A 25,467-nucleotide genomic window follows, 5' to 3' on the forward strand; every position below is an offset into this window, starting at 1 on the left:
ATACAGTGCATTCGGAAAGTATTCAGACCCCTTGATTTTTTCCCCACATTGTTAACGTTACAGCCTTATTAAAAAAAAAAAAAGTTTCCTCATCAATCTACACACAATACCCCATAATGACAAAGTGAAAACAGGTTTTTWGAAATTTTACCAAATTTATTTTTAAAAACTAAAACACCTCCTTTACATAAGTATTCAGACCCTTTGCTATGAGACTCAAAATTGAGCTCAGGTGTATCCTGTTTCCATTGATCATCCTTGAGATGTTTCTACAACTTGGAGTCCACCTGTGGTAAATTCAATTGATTGGACATGATTTGGAAAGGCACACACCTGTCTATATAAGGTCCCACAGTTGACAGTGCATGTCAAAGCAAAATCAAGCCATGAGGTCAAAGAAATTGTCCGTAGAGCTCCGAGACARGATTGTGTCGAGGCACAGATCTGGGGAAGGATACCCAAAAATTACTGCAGCATTGAAGGTCCCAAAGAACACAGTGGCCTCCATCATTCTTAAATGGAAGAAGTTTAGAACCACCAAGACTCTTCTTAGAGCTGGCCGCCCGGCCAAACTGAGCAATCAGGGGGAAAATGGCCTGACCAACAACACAATGTTTACTCTGACAGAGCTCCGGAGTTCCTCTGTGGAGATGGGAGAACCTTCCAGAAGGACAACCATATCTGCAGCCCTCCACCAATCTGGCCTTTATGGTAGAGTGGCCAGACGGAGGCCACTCCTCAGTAAAAGGCACATGACAGCCCGCTTGGAGTTTGCCAAAAGGCACCTAAAGCACTCAGACCATGAGAAACAAGATTCTCTGGTCTGATGAAACCAAGATTGAACTCTTTGGCCTGAATGCCAAGCGTCACGTTTGGCGGAAACCTGGCACAGTCCCTAAGGTGAAAAATGGTGGTGGCAGTATCATGCTGTGGGAATGTTTTTCAGCGGCAGGGACTGTTTTTCAGCGGCAGGGACTGTGAGACTAGTCAGGATTGAGGGAAAGATGAACGGAACAGAGTACAGAGAGATCCTTGATGAAAACCTGCTCCAGAGCGCTCAGGACCTCAGACTGGGGTGAAAGTTCACCTTCTAACAGGACAACGACCCTAAGCACACAGCCAAGACAACGTAGGAGTGGCTTCAAACAAGTCTCTGAATGTCCTTGARCAGCCCAGCCAGAGCCTGGACTTGAACCCAATCGAACATCTCTGGAGAGACCTGTAAATAGCTGTGCAGTGAGGCTCCTTATCCAACCTGACAGAGTTTGAGTGGATCTACAGAGAAGAATGGGAGAAACTCCCCAAATACAGGTGTGCCATGCGTGTAGCCTCATACCCAAGAAGACTCAAGGCTGTAATTGCTGGCAAAGGTGCTTCAAAGTACTGAGTAAAGGGTCTGAATACTTATGTGATATCAGTTTAATATTTTTAATACAGTTGCAAAAAAAACTAAACACCTGTTTTTTTGGTCATTATGGGGTATTGTGTGTAGATTGATGAGGGAAAAAACGATTTAATCAATTTTAGAATAAGGCTGTTGCTAGCATGCTGTGGTTAAAGTACAGAAAGCCCTACCTTTTGCATCTGTAGTGACAGTGTCTATATTATAGTTTGATATAAGCTTGTATATACCTGTACAAACACATGACATGTAAGGGCTAATCAATGAGGGGCTATGCGTTCTATGGAAAATAATGAACGACGTGGAAGGAGTGTTCTACGATGTGCTAGCAGAGTGGAACTAACCTCCCACGGAGTTGCATTATTTTCCAGAGAACGCATAGAGCCCTGAGTTGATTATCCCTTTTATACCACGGCTATAATTAAACACATTTGCAACTAAAAATGTGTTAATTTGCAGGTAGAAATGTACTCAACATCCACTGAAGTAGCTAGCAAGTTTACTAGTTTCCTTGGTAACCAAACGTGGTACTATGAAAATCTAATTCAACAATGGCAAATGTTTTCAATTTGACTTTTGCTTTCAAAAGCAGCTCAAACATAGAACATGTAAGGATTAAATATAGCCTTTGAATTCTACCGTGCCCTATAGGGAAATAATGCACACTCTAGAATTCCCTTCAAGCCAATCAGAAACAAGTATTTTACAATGCCATGGTATAAGTCTACATACTGTATTTGCACAACGATAGAAGATAACTATCTCCCCAAAAACCAGGATAATCATGTTTTTACATCTTGGAATTGGCTTGAGACACCATAAGTTTGCCACCTTGTGAGAAAATTGAGAAACCACGCACCTCCAGGAGTGGATGGAGAAACCGAGGTCATGTTCATTAGAACATGCAACACAAAAGGTTTTAAAAGCATTTTGCACAAAAAAAGGTAGTCCCTCCCGGTTTGTCTGTTGTCTTCCGTTTGGTGCCTAATGAACATAACCCATGTGTTTGCATCCTAAGTCTGTCCCTTTGGCTATGCCATCTGAAGACAAGGAAAGAAACTACTTCTCTCCACACCCGCTTTTCCTTTACCCTGGACTCGCAGTAAGTAAGCTGGGGGTATAAAAAAATTTAAAGATGAGGGATTTCAGCGATTTAGCCCTCTGCAGAGCAGCCGCCACCTCCATGGCTTGCTGGAAAGAGGCTCACTGGAGAATAGGGACTGTGGGGGCCAAATCTAGGCCTAAGGGTGAACAAGGAGCCCAAACACTAAGGCTCTCTCGGAGGGGGCACATGGTTCGGGTAGCAGATATTCCACACTAGTACAGATCATGTGGTCCAGCAGTAACACTTTCTGCTCTAAACACATGCATGACTACCCACCAGAGACCAATCTTCATATCCTCCCTTTCTATTATCTGTCCCTCCCACCTACTCTCCCTTCTCTGATTTCAAACCTGTCTGAATAAGTTAAAGAATACGAGGAGAGTGGAACCTCACTCTCCTTCTAAGGGGCAATTTCAATCTGCAACTGATACATCCATAAAAATAAAAAAATTAAAAAAAAACTTTTAAATTAATGATATATAGCCATTAATTCACGAAAAATATAACCCCAAAAATGCCTCATGAGCTTAGTTCAACTGTCGTACCCTATCAGAAACCGAAATATAAGCTTGTTGTACTCCATTGTTTGTAAACAAGAACTATATAGCCTCAAAACACGGTTAAAACTATCATTTTGATCTCATGGATGGTCAAGTCCTTGAATTCATGGATCGGTCTATGAATTTGAGAGCGGTTACATTTCTCCTGCCCCATCCCTTAGCTGGGACCCCTTTGTTGTTGTTTGGAACTGGAGATATTAAGAGAAAAAAACATTGAGATTGAAAAACATTGAGCCCATCAAATGTGGGCTGGTGGATCATCGTTTGGGGAGAAACCAAGGCTTTCTGATCCATATGCAGTACCTTTCAGTAATAGATACACAAGCTATTTATAAACTTTATTATTAAACATAATATATGCCATTTAGTAGATGCTTTTAACCAAAGCGATACATTTTACGTATGGGTAGTCCTGGGAATCGAACCCACAATCCTGGCAATGCAAGTGCCATGTTCTACCAATTGAGCTACAGAGGAAAAATCACATTATGAATGCTCATATATGCCTACCTTTAAGATCTCAAAATAGTGGAGACAATGATAGACAGGTGTCAGGAGTAACCGGGGCAGGACGTACTGGACCGCTTCCTTAAAGCCTTCGCATATAGACTGGGGGTTCAGAGACAGACAGAAATGAGTGTTAACTTGTGCAGGTAATACAGTGTCAAATCTTATCAAGGTATATTGACCAGGGATATGCAAACAGTGGTCTGGGGGGGGGGGGGTTTATAAAGTTCTTACCTTAGGGAAAATCCACCCAGAAATGGCCGATAACATTTCTAGTATCTCAGATTATTCTGGCAATTCTCACAGGGACTTCGTTGGGAGGAATGTTTGACATGCATTTTTACATTTTAGTCACTTTTTATTTTATTTATTAAAGTGGCCTTTTTATTCCTTTTTAGACCTAAAATGCCTCCTGTAAGACCTTATGATCCATGAACCGTACATGATACAGACACCATCTTGATGCAATTATACTCATTGTAGTGTGCTCTGAAATATGGAGTATGTCTAGATTCTGAAATACAATTGTTCACAATTCTAATTCATATTTTGGAGCACAATGACACCAAGATGTTGTCTGTATCATGTATGGTTCACAAATCAAAGGCTTTTACACGAGGCATGTACAGGTCTAAAAAGGGCTTAAAATGGCCACTTTCATCTAGATGAAAAAAAAGTGTTTGCGATACAAATGTAAAAAGCATATCAAACATCCTTCCACACAGTGAAGTTCCTATGTGAGAATTTCCAGAACAATCAGATACCAGAAATATTTCTGGGCCTTCCTGGCGTGGACCTTGCCTGGTTGCCCTAACAGTCAGAATTTAAACGCCAAACTCTGTTAGATGCACATCCAAGAATGGCCACAAGCAAATGCTTCACATGCAAATAGCGCGTGATTAACATTTGTAGTACACGATTAATTACATTCCATCAGAGCAACTCATAACTTTGTAAAAACATAATTTAAATACATCAGTCGACAACAAAAACATAAACATTGGAGTAATCAAGACTGACTTTTGGGCTTATGATAAGGAGTGGTCAGCGGGGGGCTGGGGTGTGGTCAGCAGGGGGCTGGTGAGTGTGGTCAGCGGGGGGCTGGTGAGTGTGGTCAGCGGGGGGCTGGTGAGTGTGGTCAGCGGGGGGCTGGTGAGTGTGGCTTCTGACCTGGAGGTATGAGGCAGCTCCCGGTTTAGACAGCTGGCTGAGGAAGTGATCGTGGAAGCCAGTCCGCAGGATGTCTTGAGCATACGTCTCATAGGGGTCGAAGGCCAGCTCCTGGATATAAAAAAGATGTATCAAATATGAAATGTCATGTTTTATGACAATGGCCACAGGGTGTAAGTGGGGTCTGTGAATGACAAGGAACCTTGCCTGGGACCTGAAGACTTGCGTTAGCTCCCTGAGCTAATGTCTAGGTCCTAAGCTTAAGCTCGGCGGACTAACAGCATTGTGGTGCACAAGAGCAATGTATTTTCAGACACAGGTGTAAGTGTAACAGAAGTGGTTTGTGTAATGAGCAACCTTCACTGGTACCTGAAGACTCCTGTTAGCTCCACAAGCTAATGCCTAAGCTTTAGCTCAGTCTTTGGGTGCCCAGGAGCAATTTATTTGCAGAAACAGCACACACACCAACACAATATATATGCGCGTAAACACACATCCCCACAAAAACACACTTTTTTTGCAGACAGCAATTTCTTAACACAGACAGCTTCACACACACATGCATAACAATCCCCCCCAACCACACACCTACCTTGGCCAGGTCTTTGAAGCAGCTGCCCACCACAAACAAGCTGGGCTCCCACAAACACCACATAAACATACACACGCACCATCCCTCCCATCCCCCCACAAACACACTCACCTCGGCCAGGTCTTCGAAGCAGCTGCCCACCAGCGGGTGTGGGCTCCCCTCGTCTGTCATCTCCACCGTGTCTTCAATGAGGCCCAGCAGCTTGAGGGTGACCTCGTGGATGTCCACGATGCGGCTGAAGATGTTCTCCACGTCCTGCAGGGGGTAGTAGAGAGAGGGGGAGAGAGCGAGAGAGGATGGGAGACAGGGAATTAAGGAAGGGGAAGGAGGCAGGGAGAGAGTTGGGGGAAGAGAGAGAGTCGTGTGGGAATAGGGAGAGGGTGATGGAAAGATGGGTGGAATGGGGAGATGGGGAGCAGAGTAATGCAGGAAGGTGGCAGGAGAGAAGTGAGAGTGGTGGTAGAGGGGAGAAAAGGAGTGGAAAAAGACGAGTCAAACAAAGTCCTGATGGAAGACCATAGATGTGCAAGTGTGTGCGAGGGTACCTCCATCACTACTCACATGGTGGGAGAAGAGTCCGGCGTCGGAGGCAATTGGCTCGCGGAACACCTTGATGATGAGGTTGAGGTCGCGCAGGTACTGTCGGACCTCGGCCATGAAGGTCTTGACCAGGTCGTAGTAGGTCTGCTCCTCGCTGGTGGACGGCTCCTCGTCCATCAGGGGAAAACCGCTGATGTCCTCCTCATCCTGGTGGAACATGTCCATCAGAACCTGGAGAGGGGGGAATAGAAGCGGCCAGACATATTCTTACCAATTACTCAGTGTTACGGACCACTTTTTGCTCCCGAGTGGCGCAGCGGTCTAAGGCACTGCATCTCAGTGCAAGAGGCGTCACTACAGTCCCTGGTTCGAATCCAGGCGGATCACATCCGGCTGTGATTGGGAGTCCCATAGCGCAGCACACAATTGGCCCAGCATCATCCGGGTTTGGCCGGGGAAAGCAGTAATTGTAAATAATAAATTTATTTTTAACTGACTTGCCTAGTTAAATAAAGGTTCAATAGAACCTTTATAAAAATAAAATTCATAGATTGAATAATCACACAGAGGGACATCAGCATAGATACCAGGTTGGAGTCAATTCCATTTAGTTCAGTCAATTAGGAAGTAAACTGAAATTCCCATTTTCTTCAGTCATTCTCTGTAAAGAAGATGTGGAATTGGAATTTCAGTTTACTTCCTGAATTGAAATGGATCCCGAGAGACCCAAGCTTAGAAACATGCATGCGCACGCACAGGCGAACAAAAGCGGGCACACATTCTCGCTCATTCAGCTGGCATTCTTCATCAGCTTACGTTCAGAAATGACCCTACGGACTCCAGCTTTAGTTGTATATTGGCCAGTCGGTGTGGTTCCTGAGACTTCTCACCATCACACGCCACCAGCCATACTTAGGCCAACAACAACAACAATAGCATTTATTTCATAGTCTAATTTCATAGTCATAGCAACATAAAAGGGGCAATCTGGGATTGGTACAGTCAATCTTGAAGACGACTAGAAATGGTTTAGTGGCACATACGGCCAGTGATGTCCTGCTGGGGGATCTCACAGTAGCTGATGTTGAAGATCCTCTTCATAATGCATTACAACACACTGTGAAGCACAACACAGGTGTTAACACTCACCTTATCGGCACACATGGCCACGGTGATGTCCTGCTGGGAGATTTCGTAGTGGCGGATGTTCCTCACGTAATTCCCTGCCAGCTTCAGGATGTCTGCTGAGATGTACTCCAACACGGCCACGATGTACACCGACACCTGGTGGTCAATCTTGTACCCTAGTACCTCCTGAACAAGGGAGAGGGATTATGGGAAAATGAGTCCACTACGTAAACCTACTGTGTACTGGCGGTCTTGTACCCTAGTGCCTCCTGAACATGACCCAGGAAGAGAGGAATCATGGGTAAAAAGCAGGGTCCGTGTGGTTTGACTACTGTACAATCTGACCCTGCCGTACTTTCAAACTAATGTAAACGGTGCAGAACTGAATGGTACACAGAACACAGAAAGTGCAGGGTAAGAATTCCTTTATGCGTTTTGGTTACCGGTACACATCATTGAACAGTAATTGGGCACTATAGGTACTTTAAATACTAATTAAGTCATGTAATATGGTCATGCAAGGCTCAGAATTGTATAACCGGTGTTCTTAAAATGATGTTAATCAAGTAATTCTGTTGTTGCTGTACATCAGTATGTGTATTTCTAAAACAAAGAGCACTAACAGCTCATAGCAAAAAAGGTCTAAAGAATATAGTTGGAATGTTCTTATCAAGTATCCAATAAGAGTCATGTTTTTTTTAAAGGTTGCTTGGTCACGACTAAAGCATCTATATGGTTAGGTGTTAGTTACCATTCTAAAATGTAAATCCTATCATTCCTTATTTAAAAGGGGCAATAGGTAAAAGAATACAACAAAAAGTGTAAAAAATTTAGGTCTTTCAGAACCTTTTGTATTCTTGGAAGCATGGTCTAAATTAAGTAAATCTTTGCATCTCGGCCTCCTTGGAATTTTCCTTTTCATGGTTTGAGTGCGAGTACCCTTTGAACTCTACAGCCACCATTCATTCTAGCCTGAGCGCAAACCCTCATACTGGCTTTCGACATTTCTTCATACCCATCCCACAGCTTTTTACCAAAATGTGTTATTGTTTCAACTGCATATTGCCCCTTTAATATCATCTCAATTAAAGTATTTGGCATGGGTGAATACATTTTGTTAAGCATGACAGGTTCATCATGGATTTTCAGTAAGTGACCAATTCCACAAAACAGTTAAATGTCTCCCTCTATTGGTCAGTATAGGTACTGTGAGAAAAGTGGCCAATACCGCTCCTCGAGCTGTGTTCAGTAGGCACTGAAACAGAAAACATTTTGGACAAAGAAAAAACAAAATGTCTATTTTGTTTATTGAGTCACGTTAAAAGCGGTTCAATCAATCCTTTGTCTGTTTCATAAAAATGTTTCTGAAGTGTAGAGCACAATTCCCCCTTTGGACGCMTTTCCTTCCAGTTCTCTACTGCCAATGACTGGAACGAATTGAAAAAAATCATTGAAGCAGGAGACGCATATCTCCCTCACAAAATTTAAGTATCAGCTGTCAGAGCAGCTTACAGATCATTGCACCTGTACATAGCCCACCTGTAAATAGCCCACCCAACTACCTCATCCACATATTGATATTTATTTATTTTTAAAATAAAAATGTGCTTAACAAGTCACATAATAAGTTGCATGGACTTACTGTGTGCAATAATAGTGTTTAATATGATTTTTAAATGACTACCCCATCTCTGTCCCCACACATACAATTAGTAAGGTACCCCAGTCGAGCAGTGAATTTCAACCACAGATTCAACCACAAAGACCAGCAAGGTTTTCCAATGGTTCGCAAAGTGCACCTATTGGTAGATGGTTAAAATAAAAATATAAAGCAGACATAGAATATCCCTATGAGCATGGTGCAGTTATTAATTACACTTAGGATGGTGTATCAATACACACAGTCACTACAAAGATAGAGGCATCCTTCCTAACTCAGTTGCCGGAGAGGAAGGAAACCGCTCAGGGATTTCACCATGAGGCCAACGGTGATTTTAAAACAGTTAGAGTTTAATGGCTGTGATAGGAGATAACTGAGGATGGATCAACATTGTAGTTACTCCACAATACTAACCTAAATGACAGAGCGAAAAGGAAGCCTGTACAGAATAGAAATGTTCAAAAACATGCATTCGGTTTGCAGTAAGGCACTAAAGTAATACTGCACACAATGTTGCAAAGAAATGAACTTTATATCCTGAACACAAAGCGTGGGCAAATCCAACACATCACTAAGTACCACTCTCCATATTTTCAAGCACGGTGGTGGCTGCATCATGTTACGGGTATGCTCATCTCCGGCAAGGACTTGGGAGATTTTTGGGGATAGAAAGAGTATTGGAATATAGCTAAGCACAGACAAAATCCTAGAGGAAAACTTGATTTCGGTCTGCTTTCCAACAGACACTGGGAGACACATTCACCTTTCATAAGGCCAAATATACACTGAAGCTGCTTAGCAAGACGACATTGCATGTTCCTGAGTGGCCTAGTTACGGACCGATTTTCAAGGCGATTTTGACAAGACTTGAAAATGTCTAGCAATGATCAACAACCAACTTGACAGAGCTTGGATAATTTTTTTGAATAATGGGCAAATATTGTACAATCCAGATGTGCAAAGCTCTTAGAGACTTACCCAGAAAGACTCACCGCTGTAATCGCTGCCAAAGGTCTAACAAGTATTGACTCAGGGGGTTGAACACTTATCTAATCAAGATATGATTATATATATTTTTTTACTTTGACATGAGTATTTTGTGTAGATCCTTGACAACAAATGAAAAATGTTTTGGGCAAAAAAGTCAAGTAGTGTGAATACTTTCGGAAGGCACTGTACATCACTGAATACACCCAGCCGTTTCCTCAGGGTGGTTCACAGCCTGACTAACGTACTTGGCGTTGAAGACCTAGGCTACATCCTGACCTTACAGGTCCCTTCATTATGATTGGTCTAGCCACCAGGGTCATGTTCAGTAGGTACAAAAGGTAAAACTGTCAAGGTAAAACTGTTTTGAAACAGTAACGAACTACCTGAAATCAGGGTCCAACGTTAACCTTTTCTTTGTAAATGCATTAGGGTCATGCAGGGGCCTAGGTTGATATCCTTGGTCTGTATATATATTCAGCTTGTAATAGGCTACAATTGGTTATTATGGTATTACTGTATTAAAAAAAACAAATATAATTTAGCAATGTAGACATTGTATTATTTTTGCTAGTATGTTCACTATTGAAGTTTTACTTTTGTAAACCACTTTCCCTAAAAGAAATAAGCTTGGCGAGTAGATTGATGAGCCCTTCTTTCTACTCTGGACAGCTCATGTGTGCCGTGTGAAGGCATCAACTCATGTAGTGCGAGTGCTCAAGAAGTTCTGWCTTGCGAGGAGCGTGGTTGAATTAACGGCCAATCATTTTGCTCAAATACAAATAACATTACTTTTCAGTGTGTAGTTTTCAATGGTTTTCAATAGCAGACTGTGACACAGCAGGTAAACTGGAACAACAAAATGAGCTGAGAAGATACTGCCCCAACATGTTTTTACTGGCCAGCATCAATGTCTGATCCTGCTGAAAGTGTCCAGTAAGAAACATTCATTTTCGCTTTCCATTTCAAAATGCTTTGCCCTACTGAACATGACCCAGAGACATTTGGGATTATGGGTTACCTTGAGCAGCGGGTGGATCTTATCCACTGGCAGGGCCAAAGGATTCCTCCTCTTCCTCTTTTCGATGGCTGCCTGGGCGTCGGCGATAGCCCACTTATCGATAGGGTGAGGGAAACTCTTCTGCACTCGCTCCTGAGGGGAGGAAAGGAGGGAAGGAGTGAGGGAGATTGAGAGCCCTTCAATAGTGCAATACTTTTGACCAGAGCTCTATGGGCCCTTGTCAAACGTAGTGGACTACATAGGGAATAGGGTGCCATTTGGGCTGCAGTCAGGCCTTACTTATCTCTTATTTACTTTAATTACATATTTCCTGGTCCTCTGTTGATGCTGCATCCATAGGCAAAGCAAACATGTCTTCGTTCACTGGGGGCAAACATGACTCCTCCTCCTTCAAACTGCCCTATGACACTTGACATAAGCATTTCCATGCGTTCACCATTGTTTTMTTGTCGCAGACGTTTCACATGGGACTTTTCCCTTAAAAAAGGGACATCTAACAGGTTATGTTAATGAGGGGGCGGGTACATGACATGTACATGTCAAGTGTCATGTCACACTTCTGCTGCAGGCACTACCAGGATGTCCCTCCCTTGACGTATGAGTTAGGCTAAGAGTTTCTGTAACCATTTTAAAAAAGGGTGAGAACTACAAAATACATCCACAGTTAACGGAGGACATCTTCATAAGCACTACATAAAAAGTCATAAGAGCTTATGTCAACAACTTCAAGTTGACATAGGCTTTCTGAGGCCTAGGCATTTACAAAATGTTTGTGTTGTATATTTGAGGGAATCAAACATTTATGTTGTGCTTACAAAAGGTATTAAGGAGCTCTTTATGAATGCGTTATGTAGTTCTTATGTAGRGTACATGCATAGTACACAAACAATACAAATTTCCAGCAATCCATTGGATTCAATGGGTCACAAACTACAATATACACAAGCATAAATGAGAGTGGTCAGTCACCAACCCAGGCAGGTCAAGGGTTAAAGTTCATACAGACAGGGTCACAGGGAGAGGTCAACAGAAAGAGAGAGCACAGAACTAAGGGAGGAGTAAACATGGTAAAAAGAGACCACATATCCATGGTTTGACTTTACCATGCCCCATGGCTAGGGTCACGGACCGTAAAAAGCACCTGCGGATTTCACGTGAACCTTCTGCTCGCAATAAATGAGTCAAGGTAGACAAAACAAAAACAAGAGGTGAAAACAGGTTGGCCATCTAAAACAGGGACTGAACAAAGCAAGATTTCAGATGTTTTCTGCATTAGCTCATGTCAGTTATCATTGTAGAATAGCAAAAAGCAACAGTGTGATGATGCGCAAGAAAACGTTCTACTGTTCAATGACATCCAATCAATCAAGATATGAGAATGTTGTGAGTTCTGTTCAAATGATTGTCAAAGCAATATCAGTCAAAATACATGTCCGTAAATAGCTTAACTTTTCTACCTGTCACTTTGGGTWAATGGATTGGATTCGTAAGAATACAAATGAATGAAAACTGAGTTTTATCTCAGTGCAAATCAAACCATCTAAAGTACACCGTGACCCGAGTTTAAAATAAATTTACTTCACGAACACTGATAATTTCCCCTTTTGGGTGGGCACATAAAATCAACATCCTCTTTTACTGCAACCCTGACTTCACCAGCTGTCAATAAAAAGTGTGTCCGCTACAGAATGAAATTAAGCGGAATGCTATGCTGTGACAGAGACATTTAAAGCGGCAATCAGCAGTAGAAACAATAACAAAGTGGACTCCCCGCCCCGGTTCGGAAAAAAGCTGAGGGATGGGGCTAGAGAAATGGAACCAACCAAATTCATAGACAGTGCTATGGATGCAAAGACTGGCCATCCATGATATCAACATTATACTTTTAACCATGTTTTGAGGCTATATAGTGTTTGTTTACAAACATTGGAGTAAAACAAGCTTATATTTTGGCTTCTGATGGGGTACGACAGTTGAACTAAGCTCATGAAGCATTTATAAATTATATTCTTCAAGAATCAATACGTACAAATCATTAATTTAAGTCCCAAAATTGATGTATACTGAAACRAAATATTTAAAAAAACATAACTTTCAACAATTTATACGATTTTACTGAGTCACAGTTAATAAAAGGAAATCAGTCAATTGAAATAAATTAGGCCCTAATCTATAGAGTTCACATGACTGGGAATACAGATATGCATCTGTTGGTCAAAGATGCATTAAAAAAAAGGTAGGGGCGTGGATCAGAAAACCTGTCAGTATCTGGTGTGACCACCATTTGTCTCTTGCAGCGCGACACATCTCCTTCGCATAGAGATGATCAGGCTGTTAATTGTGGCCTGTGGACGGCTGTGCAAAGTTCAACGGCTGTGCAAAGTTGTTGGATATTTTGCTGGAACTGGAACACACTGTCGTACACGTTAATCCAGAGCATCCCAAACGTGCTCAATGGGTGACATGTCTTATATTCAGGCCATGGAAAAACTGGGACATGTTCAGCTTCCAGGAATTGTGTTCAGATCCTTACGACATGGGGCCGTGGATTATCATGTTGAAAACACTCCACACTGCCCTTTCCCACCTGGACAAACGGAACACCTATGTGAGAATGCTGTTCATTGACTATAACTCAGCGCTCAATACCATAATGCCCATAAAGCTCATCACCAAGCTATGGACCCTGGGACTAAACACCCTCTTGCAACTGGATCCTGGACTTCCCGACGGGCCACCCTCAGGTGGTAAGGGTAGGCAACAAAACATCTGCCACGCTGATCCTCAACACGGGGGCCCCTCAGCAGTGCGTGCTTAGTCCTCTCCTGTACTCCCTGTTCACCCACGAATGCGTGGCCAGGCACGACTCAAACACCATCATTAAGTTTGCTGATGACACAACAGTGGTAGGCCTGACCACCGACAACGATGAGACAGCCTATAGGGAGGAGGTCAGAGACCTGGCAGTGTGATGCCAGGACAACAACAACCTCTCCCTCAATGTGAACAATACAAAGGAGCTGATCGTTGACTACATCAACGGGGCTGTAATGGAGCAGGTCGAGAGTGAGTTCCTTGGTGTCCACATCCAACAAACTATCCTGGTCCAAACACACCAAGACAGTCGTGAAGAGGGCACGACAACACCTATTCCCCCTCAGGAGATTGAAAAGATTTGGCATGGGTCCTCAGAACCTCAAAAGGTTCTACAGCTGCACCATCGAGAGCATCCTGACTGGTTGCATCACCGCCTGGTATGGCAACTGCTCGGCATCCGACCGTAAAGCGCTACAGAGGGTAGTGTGTACGGGCCCAGTACATCACAGGGGCCAAGCTTCCTGCCATCCAGGACCTATATACCAGGCAGTGTCAGAGGAAAGCCCAAAAAATTGTCAAAGACTCCAGTCACCCAAGTCATAGACTGTGCTCTCTGCTACCGCACAGCAAGTGGTAACGGAACGCCAAGTCTAGGTCCAAAAGGCTCCTTAACAGCTTCTAGTCCCAAGCCATCAGACTGCTGAAAAATTAATCAAATGGCCACCCGGAATATTCACTTTACCCCTACCTACATGTACAAATTACCTCACCTAACCTGTAGCCCCGCACATTGACCTGGTACCGGTACCCCCTGTATATAGCCTTGTTATTATTTTATTTGGTAATTTATTTTATATATATATTTTCTTAACTCTATTTCTTGAACTGCATTGTTGGTTAAGGGCTTGTAAGTAAGAATATCACAATAAGGTCTACTACACCTGTTGTATTTGGCGCATGTGACAAATATAGGATCTCGTCACGGTATCTCTGTGCATTCAAATTGCTATCGATAAAATGCAATTGTGTTTGTTGCAATTGTGTCACCCTGGTGAAGACAGCGACCATACAGATGAGCTTCCCTGAGACGTTTTCTGACAGTTTGTGCAGAAATTCGCCGGTTGTGCAAACCCAAAGTTTCATCAGCTGTGCGGGTGGCTGGTCTCAGACCATCCCGCAGCTGAAGAAGCCGGATGTGGAGGACCTGGGCTGGCGTGGTTACACGTGGTCTGCGGTTGTGAGGCCGGTTGGACGTACTGCCAAAGACTCTAAAACGAACATTAAAATCTCTGGCAAAAGCTCTGGTGGACATTCCTGCAGTTAGAATGCCAATTGTACACTCCCTCAATTTGAAACATCTATGGCATTGTGTTGTGACAAAAGTGCACATTTTAGAGTGGCTTTCTATTGTCCCCAGCACAAGATACACCTGTGTAATGATCATGCGGTTTAATCAAGCTTCTTGATATCCCTGACCTGTCAGGTGGATGGATTATCTTGACAAAGGAGAAATGCTCACTAACAGGGATGTAAACAAATTGCTGCACAGGATTTGAGAGAAATACGCTTTTTGTGCATATGGAAAATGTCAGGGATCTTTTATTTCAGCTCATGAAACATGGGACCAACACTTTACATGTTGCGTTTATATTTAAGTTCAGTGTAGCAAATGCTGATTGCCCCTTTAAGTAGAAGTAGCCCCCATCACCGGTCAAGGGTCAGTTTATTTCCCAGACGATTGGTTAAATGAGAGGATCAGGGGAACAGTCGTCTGATCCTAGACCTGTGATTTAGAGGCAACTTCTACCTCGCCACAGTTCGTTGTTGTTTCCATGAGGGACTCCAAAAGGGAAGGTCTGCTCACTCTTTTTCTGCTTCCAAACGGGATCTTTTAATAATACAGCTTAGACAACACAATCACAACGATTCAACTTAATTGTGATTGAAATGTTGTGATATTATCACCTGGAACTACGCTTCAGTAAAAGATCACATTTGAGGGCAAAACAACACTGAGCACACACATTCCTTTTTCTCTATGTGAAGGACCTTTTTGTCCAAAGTTCCTGTTATTGCTTTGGAAGTGTGTAAAACCCCCTCTGTTTACACCCTGTAAAAAAGGGGTCAACAAGGTTTTTGGTCCAGACACTGTTGCGCTATTGACGGAGATCCTCACCTCCACATCCTGCACGCTGCGTGGCTGTGCCTGGCAGAGCATGCTGAGCAGCAGCAGGATCAGCTCCTCGATGTACTGCAGCGCATCCTCCTGGGACGACAGTTTGGGATGTACCTGGCTCAGCACCTTCACAGAGAGAGACGTGTATTAATTCAGTGTGAGTTTATTTTTTTAATTTTTTTAAATCAGCTGTTAAAAAGGTTGGATCGGCAGAATACGTGGTAAACATGTATTAGTTCAGTATAGGTTGAGTTGATTATCATTACACTTTTTTTTGGATCAACTGTTAAAAAGCTTGAGGTGCATCTGGCTCAGCACCTTCACACAGAAACTAAGAGAGATGAGGCTAGGCTATTAGTTCAGTATGGATTCCAGCTGGGCCCAAACTGGTTGAATAAATGGTGTTTCCATGGAATAGAATCAACGTGGAAAAAGTAATCAACGTAAGGGAATTTAGAGACATTTTGTAATTTTTTCACCCAACTAAAAAAAGAGAGAAGATGAGGTAACCCTTTACTTGACCCGCAGAGTCATAACACGGTCATAACCATGTCATGTCCTAACAGCTGACATAACACTGTCATGACGCATATTAAGACCTGTTGTGACAGTGTTATTTCCTTGCTATTATGAAACCTACATAAGAATGGAAAGGAAACTTCTTGGCAGAGAAAAAACTTATTTGAATAAATGTGSGTTCTGACACTTCAGGCTAGGGTCCTTTTTTCTCAATTTCCGCCTGACTGACGTGCCCAAAGTAAACTGCCTGTTGCTCAGGCCCTGAAGCCAGATATGCATATAATTGGTACCATTGGAAAGAAAAAACTTTGAAGTTTGTAGAAATGTTAAAATAATGTAGGAGACTATAACACAGAAGATATGGTAGGAGAAAATCCATAGAAAAACCAACCAGAATTTTATTTTTGAGAGAGCCCATACTATTACAATGGAAAGTATAGGGAAAAAATGTAATCTAGCTCCCAGAATGCAATTCCTATGGCTTCCACAGGGTGTCAGCACWCTGTGTTCAAGGTTTCAGGCGTGTTTCTTCCAAAGCGAGTAAGAAATATGAGTTTTAGTATTGAGACACACTATTGGAAATTCGTGTTTGGTCGCACGAGGAACATACTACTGTCCGTATGAAAAATTAGTTTGATTACATTTTAGGGTATCTGAAGAGTCAATAGAAACGTATTTTGAATTGTTTTAACAAAGTTATATATACACACACACTTGAGGTCGGAAGTTTACATACAGTGGGGCAAAAAAGTATTYAGTCAGCCACCAATTGTGCAAGTTCTCCCACTTAAAAAGATGAGAGAGGCTTGTAATTTTCATCATAGGTACACTTCAACTATGACAGACAAAATTAGATTTTTTTTCTCCAGAAAATCACATTGTAGGATTTTTTATGAATTTATTTGCAAATTATGGTGGAAAATAAGTATTTGGCCAATAACAAAAGTTTGTCTCAATACTTTGTTATATACCCTTTGTTGGCAATGACAGAGGTCAAACGTTTTCTGTAAGTCTTCAAGGTTTTCACACACTGTTGCTGGTATTTTGGCCCATTCCTCCATGCAGATCTCCTCAAGAGCAGTGATGTTTTGGGGCTGTTGCTGGGCAACACGGACTTTCACTCCCTCCAAAGATTTTCTATGAGGTTGAGATCTGGAGACTGGCTAGGCCACTCAAAGACCTGAAATGCTTCTTACGAAGCCACTCCTTCGTTGCCCAGGCGGTGTGTTTGGGATCATTGTCATGCTGAAAGACCCAGCCACGTTTCATCTTCAATGCCTTGCTGATGGAAGGAGGTTTCACTCAAAATCTCACGATACATGGCCCATTATTCTTTCCTTTACACGGATCAGTCGTCCTGGTCCTTTGCAGAAAAACACCCCAAAGCATGATGTTTCCACCCCCATGCTTCACAGTAGGTATGGGTTCTTTGGATGCAACTCAGCATTCTTTGTCCTCCAAACACGACGAGTTGAGTTTTACCAAAAAGTTATATTTTGGTTTCATCTGACCATATGACATTCTCCAAATCTTCTTCTGGACATCCAAATGCTCTCTAGCAAACTTCAGACGGGCCTGGACATGTACTGGTTTAAGCAGGGGGAACGTCTGGCACTGCAGGATTTGAGTCCCTGGCGGCGTAGTGTGTTACTGATGGTAGGCTTTGTTACTTTGGTCCCAGCTCTCTGCAGGTCATTCACTAGGTCCCCCGTGTGGTTATGGATTTTTGCTCACCATGCACATTTGTGGCCTGCTGGAGGTCATTTTGCAGGGCTCTGGCAGTGCACCTCCTTGCACAAAGGCGGAGGTAGCGTCCTGCTGCTGGTTGTTGCCCTCTACGGCTCCTCCACGTCTCCTGATGTACTGGCCTGTCTCCTGGTAGCGCCTCCATGCTCTGGACACTACGCTGACAGACACAGCAAACCTTTTTGCCACAGCTCGCATTGATGTGCCATCCTGGATGAACTGCACTACCTGAGCCACTTGTGTGGTTGTAGACTCCGTTCATGCTACCACTAGAGTGAGAGCACCGCCAGCATTCAAAAGTGACCAAAACATCAGCCAGGAAGCATAGGAACTGAGAAGTGGTCTGTGGTCACCACCTGCAGAATCACTCCTTTTTTGGGGGTGTCCTTGCCTAATTGCCTATCATTTCCACCTTTTGTCTATTCCATTTGCACAACAGCATGTGAAATTTATTGTCAATCAGTGTTGCTTCCTAAGTGGACAGTTTGATTTCACAGAAGTGTGATTGACTTGGAGTTACATTGTGTTGTTTAAGTGTTCCCTTTATTTTTTTGAGCAGTRTATATATATAAAAAAAWWTTACCCCAGAGTTCGCGTTAAGAGGACTATGAGAAAATACCCTTCGTAAAAATTCAAAATAAATGGGGATTTCTCATTTGGACCACTCGAAAACAGACAGAATACAATAATAGTCAACTTTTTACTGAAAGTAGGCTAGACTTCACACTCTCAGAGATACTTTTGGTTGGATAGGATGCGGTGGAATATAATGTAATGAACAAAAAAGACAAATAGGCTTGTAGTGTGAATCCCCTTTAGAAATGCCCTCTCGATATGCATTTGCAAATTGCAATACAGCCGACTAGTATTAAGCCTACCTGATGAAATGCAAATTCAGAGCGCTGTGTTCACCAGTACCTAGCCTACTCAAATACATTCTTACTCTGGATAGGCCCATCTGCATTCCAGTCAAGTGCACTCCATCATAACAGTCACAAGTCACTGTATAGAAAAAGCTACATGAGTTCTTGCAGAACATGCACATCATAACATAGACCTAAACTCCTTGAACACAGCCCATGGTTGGCTTTAAATCAAACACTAGACGTAGGCTACATGATTATTGATGAAAGCTATTTTCCAAGTCAATTCATATATTTGCTATTATAAATTGCTATTTAAGTACACATTGTCCCAAACTCATTTTGTGTTGACTACTGCCGAACTTGTGCCCACTTTCATGCAGTCATGAATTTGTCAAACAGTGACAAACATGGCTAGAAAAAGAGATGACTAGCGATGAAGGGTTGTCGCTACAAACATAACTATAAAGACACATTACTCTAACGTTGAGGTCTACCTTTTGGTCCTGCATCTCCTAACCATCATCCATTGAGTTGGTACAAGACAAAACATCAATCTTAACTTTATGGCTGGTAATGGGTCAAATACGTTAGGGAAAAAGTACACAATTAGGCTACTTGAGTTTAGATTGGAATAAGCATACGTTTGCGGTTGTAGCTCGTGGAGTGGGACTACTGCCTCTAACGCTGTGTCCCTTGGTAACTGACTGAGCCCAGTGACGAGAGCACAGCATAGACACTCCGGTCTCCTCAGTTCGCCTCGCCAGCCGAGGCCTCCTATCAGAGCATGACTAAGCAAGCTCTGAGAGTCTCTACTCCACCCCCCCCCCCCATCTTAGAGAGGGCACGGTCTCTACTCAACTTGGCAGCTCTTCAGAGGCAGAGAGGGAGGGAGAGTTACAAAGGGAGAGAGTGTGAGTGTGAGCGAGAGAGGGTGTTTTGGAACTGAGGTCAGATGGTATTAAGATGGAGACCTTAGAAATAGAAAGTAAAACTATTTCTATGAATATGCCATTTCATTTTGAGGGAGAGACTGCATAAAATAGTAAACTGATCGCTAAAAATGGTGCAGAGTGAATAAAAGCAAAAAGGCACAGATGGCGTGAAAAGCAAAATGAAAGGGAGGTAAGTAAAGAGGGGACTATAAACTACAGCAGGGATCATTTAGATTTTTTCAACATATAATTACTAATTATTTGGAGACTGCAAATTGACCGCAAGAAGCCCAAATAGATGTATTTGACTAAAACAATACATTTCAAACCTTGCTTACATTTGTATGCAATTACACGCATCTCTCTATTAGGCACGGGAATACTTTGGAGCAGTTACCTAAATTAAAATCACTTGGAGCTGATTTCCTGCTGTTAACAGTCATTTATGTCCAACAATTAAAATAAAATACTAAATACAAACTCCAAAATACATACAGTACCAGTAAAGTTTACACACCTACTCATTCAAGGGTTTTTCTTTGTTTTGACTATTTTCTACATTGTAGAATAACAGTGAAGACATCAAAACTATGAAATAACGCATATGGAATCATGTAGTAACCAAAAAAGGTGTTAAACAAATCTAAATATATTTGAGATTCATCAAAGTAGCCACCCTTTGCCTTGATGACAGCTTTGCACACGCTTGACACTTCACTGGAGCAAGACATACGGTGGAAACCAATTCGAGCCCATGACAAACACCAATTCAACAAGGTAGTGAGCAAGTGACAAAACTTCAGATAGAAAGGCAGAGAATCGGAACGTGGCGAAAATCATACTGCAGCTTAAGTGCAATCTTCTCCCATCACAAGGCAAAGGAAACACCCATCTTCTATGGAAATACAGAGGTTGCTGTACTGGGTCTATAAAGCCTGAATGTTCTCTAATGCCTCCATTTTACACACACACACAGCTCCTCAGAGGAGGACCATCCTCAGTGAATTTAATAGAAATAAAACTATACTAAATATATTCACCTCACCAAATAATTAATTAAAACAAACCATCTTGCAGTGAAGGTCTACAGTAGCCTCAACAGTACTCTGTAGTGTAGCACCGTGGTGTAGCTGGAGGACAGATAGCTTCCATCCTCCTCTTGGTACAATGACTTCAATACAAAACCTAGGAGACTCATGGTTCTCACAACTTCCATTTACTTACACAGTCATTATGACAACTTCCTGAGGACGTCCTCCAAACTATCAGAGCTCTTGCAGCATGAACTGACATGTTGTCCTCCCAATGAAAGGATCAGAGAATGACTCTAGTACTGAAAAAATAAGCTACAGCTAGCTAGCACTGAAGTGCATAAAATGTGGTGAGTAGTTGACTCAGAGCGAGAAAGACAGTTGAACAGTTTTGAACATCAATTTCTTCCTAAATTAAGGAGAAGCAAGAGTGAGATATAAGGTTGTATGTTTTTTTTTTWAACTTTCACTTAGCTATTGAATGTAGCTAGCTAGTTTAGCCTACTCAAACAGAGGGATGCCATGTTAGCTAGCTGGCTATCCAACACTGGAACTCTTCCAAGTCAAGCTTTTGGTTTTATTAATTTATTGCCACCGGGGCCCGCCGTTGTAACTGCTAAACTGCTTTCTGACTGTACATTGTACTGCATGATTGTAGCCGGTTTACTAACACGTTAGTTCTCGTAGCTGTGTTGACTATGACGGGACAACGATGTAGGCTGTGTATAGCGGCCAGTGGTCCTGATATGAAGGTTTGGCTTGGAAATGTTTTTTCGCCTGGTCCAGACAGCTGATGTGTTGTGCAATGAAGTCCACACGCGACGGGAAAAGGTGATAGGAGGAAAGCGCATCGATAGTTGCGAGAAGGAATTATATATACAACGAGCAAAGTGAGCATGCTATTTTTCTGGTGGCTGCTATGAATGTGAACTGTGTCTGATCAGGGGTGTATTGAACCCGCCGAGTCGGTTGAAAAACATTCCTTAAAACGGAAGCGGGATGAACATACCTGAATTTGTACAATAGAAACTAATTTATAACTGTTGGACTAATGATTACACCCTATATCAGCTAGATGCAGGCAAGAGTGTGCAAGGCGGTATTGAGTCACTGTCTCGCACCTTGATTACTCAAAATTCTCTCGACCGGTGCACCTACAATGTAAACTTTCAAACATAGGCTAGGTTGAAGCAATCTCATGATTGGTACAGGGAAAATGTGAGTAGCATATGAGCCTAAAACTATCGACGTTAGATTGAGCTGGGTGTTACATTGAGCTGGGCGTTACATTGAGCTGGGTGAATGGAACATGAACGAGTCATCCACTATGCTGTAATTGAAAGAAGACAATGCTCATAAACAAAGATCATCCTCCCTCATCTTAAACTGTAACGACCGTGACTAACACACACCTACCTACCTTTCCTCGCGTCGTAACGCACAGAGGTATTCATCTGTCGTGGGCATATACAGTGGGGAGAACAAGTATTTGATACACTGCCGATTTTGCAGGTTTTCCTACTTACAAAGCGTGTAGAGGTCTGTAATTTGTATCATAGGTAATGAGTGGAGAACAGGAGGGCTTCTTAAAGAAAAACTAACAGGTCTGTGAGAGACGGAATTCTTACTGGTTGGTAGGTGATCAAATACTTATGGCATGCAATAAAATGCTAATTAATGACTTAAAAATCATACCATGTGATTTTCTGGACTTTTGTTTTAGATTCCGTCTCTCACAGTTGAAGTGTACCTATGATAAAAATTACAGACCTCTACATGCTTTGTAAGTAGGAAAACCTGCAAAATCGGCAGTGTATCAAATACTTGTTCTCCCCACTGTACGTAGGTGCTTTCAGAAGTGTGTTTTGAGTGGGGAACGATCAAGGTCTAACAGGAGGTCCTGAGATAATGTAAAAGATGTAGCCTAGCCTGACACAAGGCTCGTGGTTAGGCTACATCATGATTGCCAATGGGGGAAAAAACTGGAAGATTGACTAGAAAGCTCTGCTTGTAGATGGAAAATTGCATGCTGCAATTCTTTAGACCGTTTGATCAGACTTCTTCCTTTGCTCTGCCTCCTTGTGAAGGCAAATGATGAATAAACCAAAAAATGAAAACAAGTCTTAAAACCCATTATAATAAGGTAATAATCTGAATAAATGAGTTGCAAATAAAATCTGCACACACAAGATAATATATGGAGTATAGGTTTATGGGAAACTCCCAGAAAAATTGGAAGAAAGGCTCATTATTCCAACTGAAAATTGGGGGCCAACTCAATGCTCCCCCACAGAAACAATGCCTAAGGTGGACTTCAACTCAGTGTTGTGTTTTAAATGTTCTTCAAGCCTTGTTCTTCGAGCAGTGTCCTCACCTCCAGATATGTGTAGTAGAGCAGTGTGGTCCTCTGATAGACAACATCAAGTAAAGAGTAGAATGAAATACTTGGTTGCAAATCCAAGGTCACTCTCCAACCCCAGGTTATGCGTGGACTGAGTGTCATTCTAAAAGGAAGCATGGGAGTCTCAAATCCAGAGTAAGCTGCTGATCATGTGAATCAAGTTTGTTGATGACGATTCAAGCTCAAGTTAATTGGCTCCAGATGTGCAAGGTGGCCTTGTGAGCCCTAGCCCCACATGACCTCTTCACCTGATCCTGTGTCCCTCTTGGCCCAGAGGTTGCCGATGACAACTAAACTGGTGTACCCAGGTGCTCCTCCCTCAATCCCAGCTCAAATCCGGTCCCCAACCCTTGCCCATAGCCCTTTCGTCAAGAGTCTTAACAGAACTGAAGGGACCAGACAGATCTCCTAATCTGCAACCTAGCTCTCCAATAGCACTTCCACCATATTGCTTTCACCTGTCCAGGTCCTGTCAGGTCTGTGCGAATTATGTGAGAAGGGGCTAAGGGTTTATGAAAAGGGGTTAAAGAGCAGAAGGAATCTGGGCCGGAGCTGCACGTCCCAGGCAGGTAGGTGTGGTGGAGAGAAGGCCCTGGTTCCTGCATGCCAGACTAACCCAAAGCAATGCCAGGAATTTCATTCCCAGGAACCCCAGCCAGTGCGGGCCTGCATGGCACGACATGCAAATAGTAGGGATGTGCATCTTTCCCATACGGGAACGATACTTTTTAGTTTGAAACGATTCGGTTTGATTGGAGAACGAATCAATGCAATTCGGTTTGACGCACTAACATTTGTTGTATAAACACATTCATTTTCAATTCTAAATAAAAATCTGCTGATGGAACTCATGAGCTGGGCCTCCCTGAGCTGGATCTGTCTGAGCTGATTTATGGGTGTGTGTGTCCGTGTGTAAATGATGTATGTCTATGGTGTACTATGTAGGCACCTGAGCTGAGCCATAAGGGAGACTAGGCATCTACCACCCCACTACCACTATCATATTTGGGGGGGGGGGGCAATGGAGCCTGTTTTCTGTCAACCTCACTACTAAAATCACCACCTGCTAAAATGACAAGTTAATTAGTGGATTAATTGTTTGAGCTAGTATTGTATCAATATTTATCGTTTACAAATTAGCTATGACATAGCAATACTTTGGATTTCACCCCATCTCAAAATCTAATGGTTTTGACCATTTTGAAGTTTTTACAGTGACATTTTCTTCTCTCGCTTCAACCATGCAGGGCACCTCGCAAAAAGGATTGTGGTCCTCGTTATGAAATGATCAACTTTACCCTTTATATATAAAAATGACCATATACAGACAAAACTATTGCTGATGGTGAACCTGAACAATCAAAATCAAATCTATTTTAAGCACTGTTCGGCAGGTAAATCCAGATGAGTTGTCTCYGGTAGCTTACTTGTATTCCCCTAAAACACAATTTTCAACCGTGCATAGACAACAATACCCAGCAAACACAGATTTTTACTCAACTAATAAAGCCTAATATCATGCAAGCCATTTTACTATTTGAATGCTGAAGGTGCCGAGCAGATGTGCAATATCARGAACTTACCGCCTACCCCATGTTGGTCAGCGCCCAAAGCTGAGCACAGTTCGCCTAGGCTACTGATGATGTCTGGGGTTGTTCAGCATGCAAAATGACTTGTAGATCAATGACTGTCAACAGTCACACGCAGTTCGACACTGAAGGAGAGGACACATCAGTTGTCACAAAAGATGAGGTAGTTTCGGAAGGTAGAAAGAATATAATACAACTCCCCAAAAATTGTGAATGGGTGATTCGTGAAGTTTTAATTGATTTTATGACCAGATGCAAGCTACATTTGGATCGGTTTGAAAATTGTTATTATTGCAGCTAAACTGATTCATTTGATTGATTATCGCCGAAGAGTAGAGGCAAGATGCAGTATGTTTGGATGTTAATGCCATTGTAATGTGAAAAGTCTTTGTAAGTACATATGGAAGAATCAGTGTGACATTTTCCATCCCCAATTTAAGATTATGTCCATTGATGTTTAGCAGGGCTGGGAGAATATTAAGGGCTATTCTACAGACTACAGCTGTTTAAAAATATTTAAAAAACCTGACCACAACTTCTCCCCACAAAATGAACAAATTACTCTGTGAATAAAGTTCAAAAATTCCAGCAGAGAACTTCAAAGACTTTGCRAACTCACTCCATTGGAAATGTGTGGGGAGGCTAAAATGAGGGCTTGCTCTTGACAAAGCTTTTCCTGGCAGGGCTGGCAAACCTGGAATTTTGGCTTTGGCAAAGC

The 25,467-nt window shown here is 42.5% G+C and overlaps 1 protein-coding gene across 4 annotated transcripts in view; it reads right to left on the reverse strand.

Annotated features, from left to right (window-relative positions):
* LOC112080716 (son of sevenless homolog 1) overlaps positions 1 to 25,467 on the reverse strand; it is a 73,156-nt gene that overhangs the window by 43,874 nt on the left and 3,815 nt on the right. For all 4 annotated transcript variants that reach the window (XM_024146557.1, XM_024146556.1, XM_024146555.1 and 1 more), the window contains exons 2-8: positions 15,666 to 15,791; positions 10,673 to 10,804; positions 7,026 to 7,190; positions 5,898 to 6,107; positions 5,448 to 5,591; positions 4,745 to 4,855; positions 3,578 to 3,676 (exon numbers count right to left, since the gene is read on the reverse strand). In XM_024146557.1, the coding sequence (XP_024002325.1) occupies positions 3,578 to 3,676; positions 4,745 to 4,855; positions 5,448 to 5,591; positions 5,898 to 6,107; positions 7,026 to 7,190; positions 10,673 to 10,804; positions 15,666 to 15,791 (987 nt within the window). The remainder of the gene's footprint in view (positions 1 to 3,577; positions 3,677 to 4,744; positions 4,856 to 5,447; positions 5,592 to 5,897; positions 6,108 to 7,025; positions 7,191 to 10,672; positions 10,805 to 15,665; positions 15,792 to 25,467) is intronic.

The sequence above is a fragment of the Salvelinus sp. IW2-2015 genome, unplaced genomic scaffold (assembly GCF_002910315.2).
Source record: "Salvelinus sp. IW2-2015 unplaced genomic scaffold, ASM291031v2 Un_scaffold16450, whole genome shotgun sequence".
In the NCBI taxonomy this organism is placed as follows: Eukaryota; Metazoa; Chordata; class Actinopteri; order Salmoniformes; family Salmonidae; genus Salvelinus; species Salvelinus sp. IW2-2015.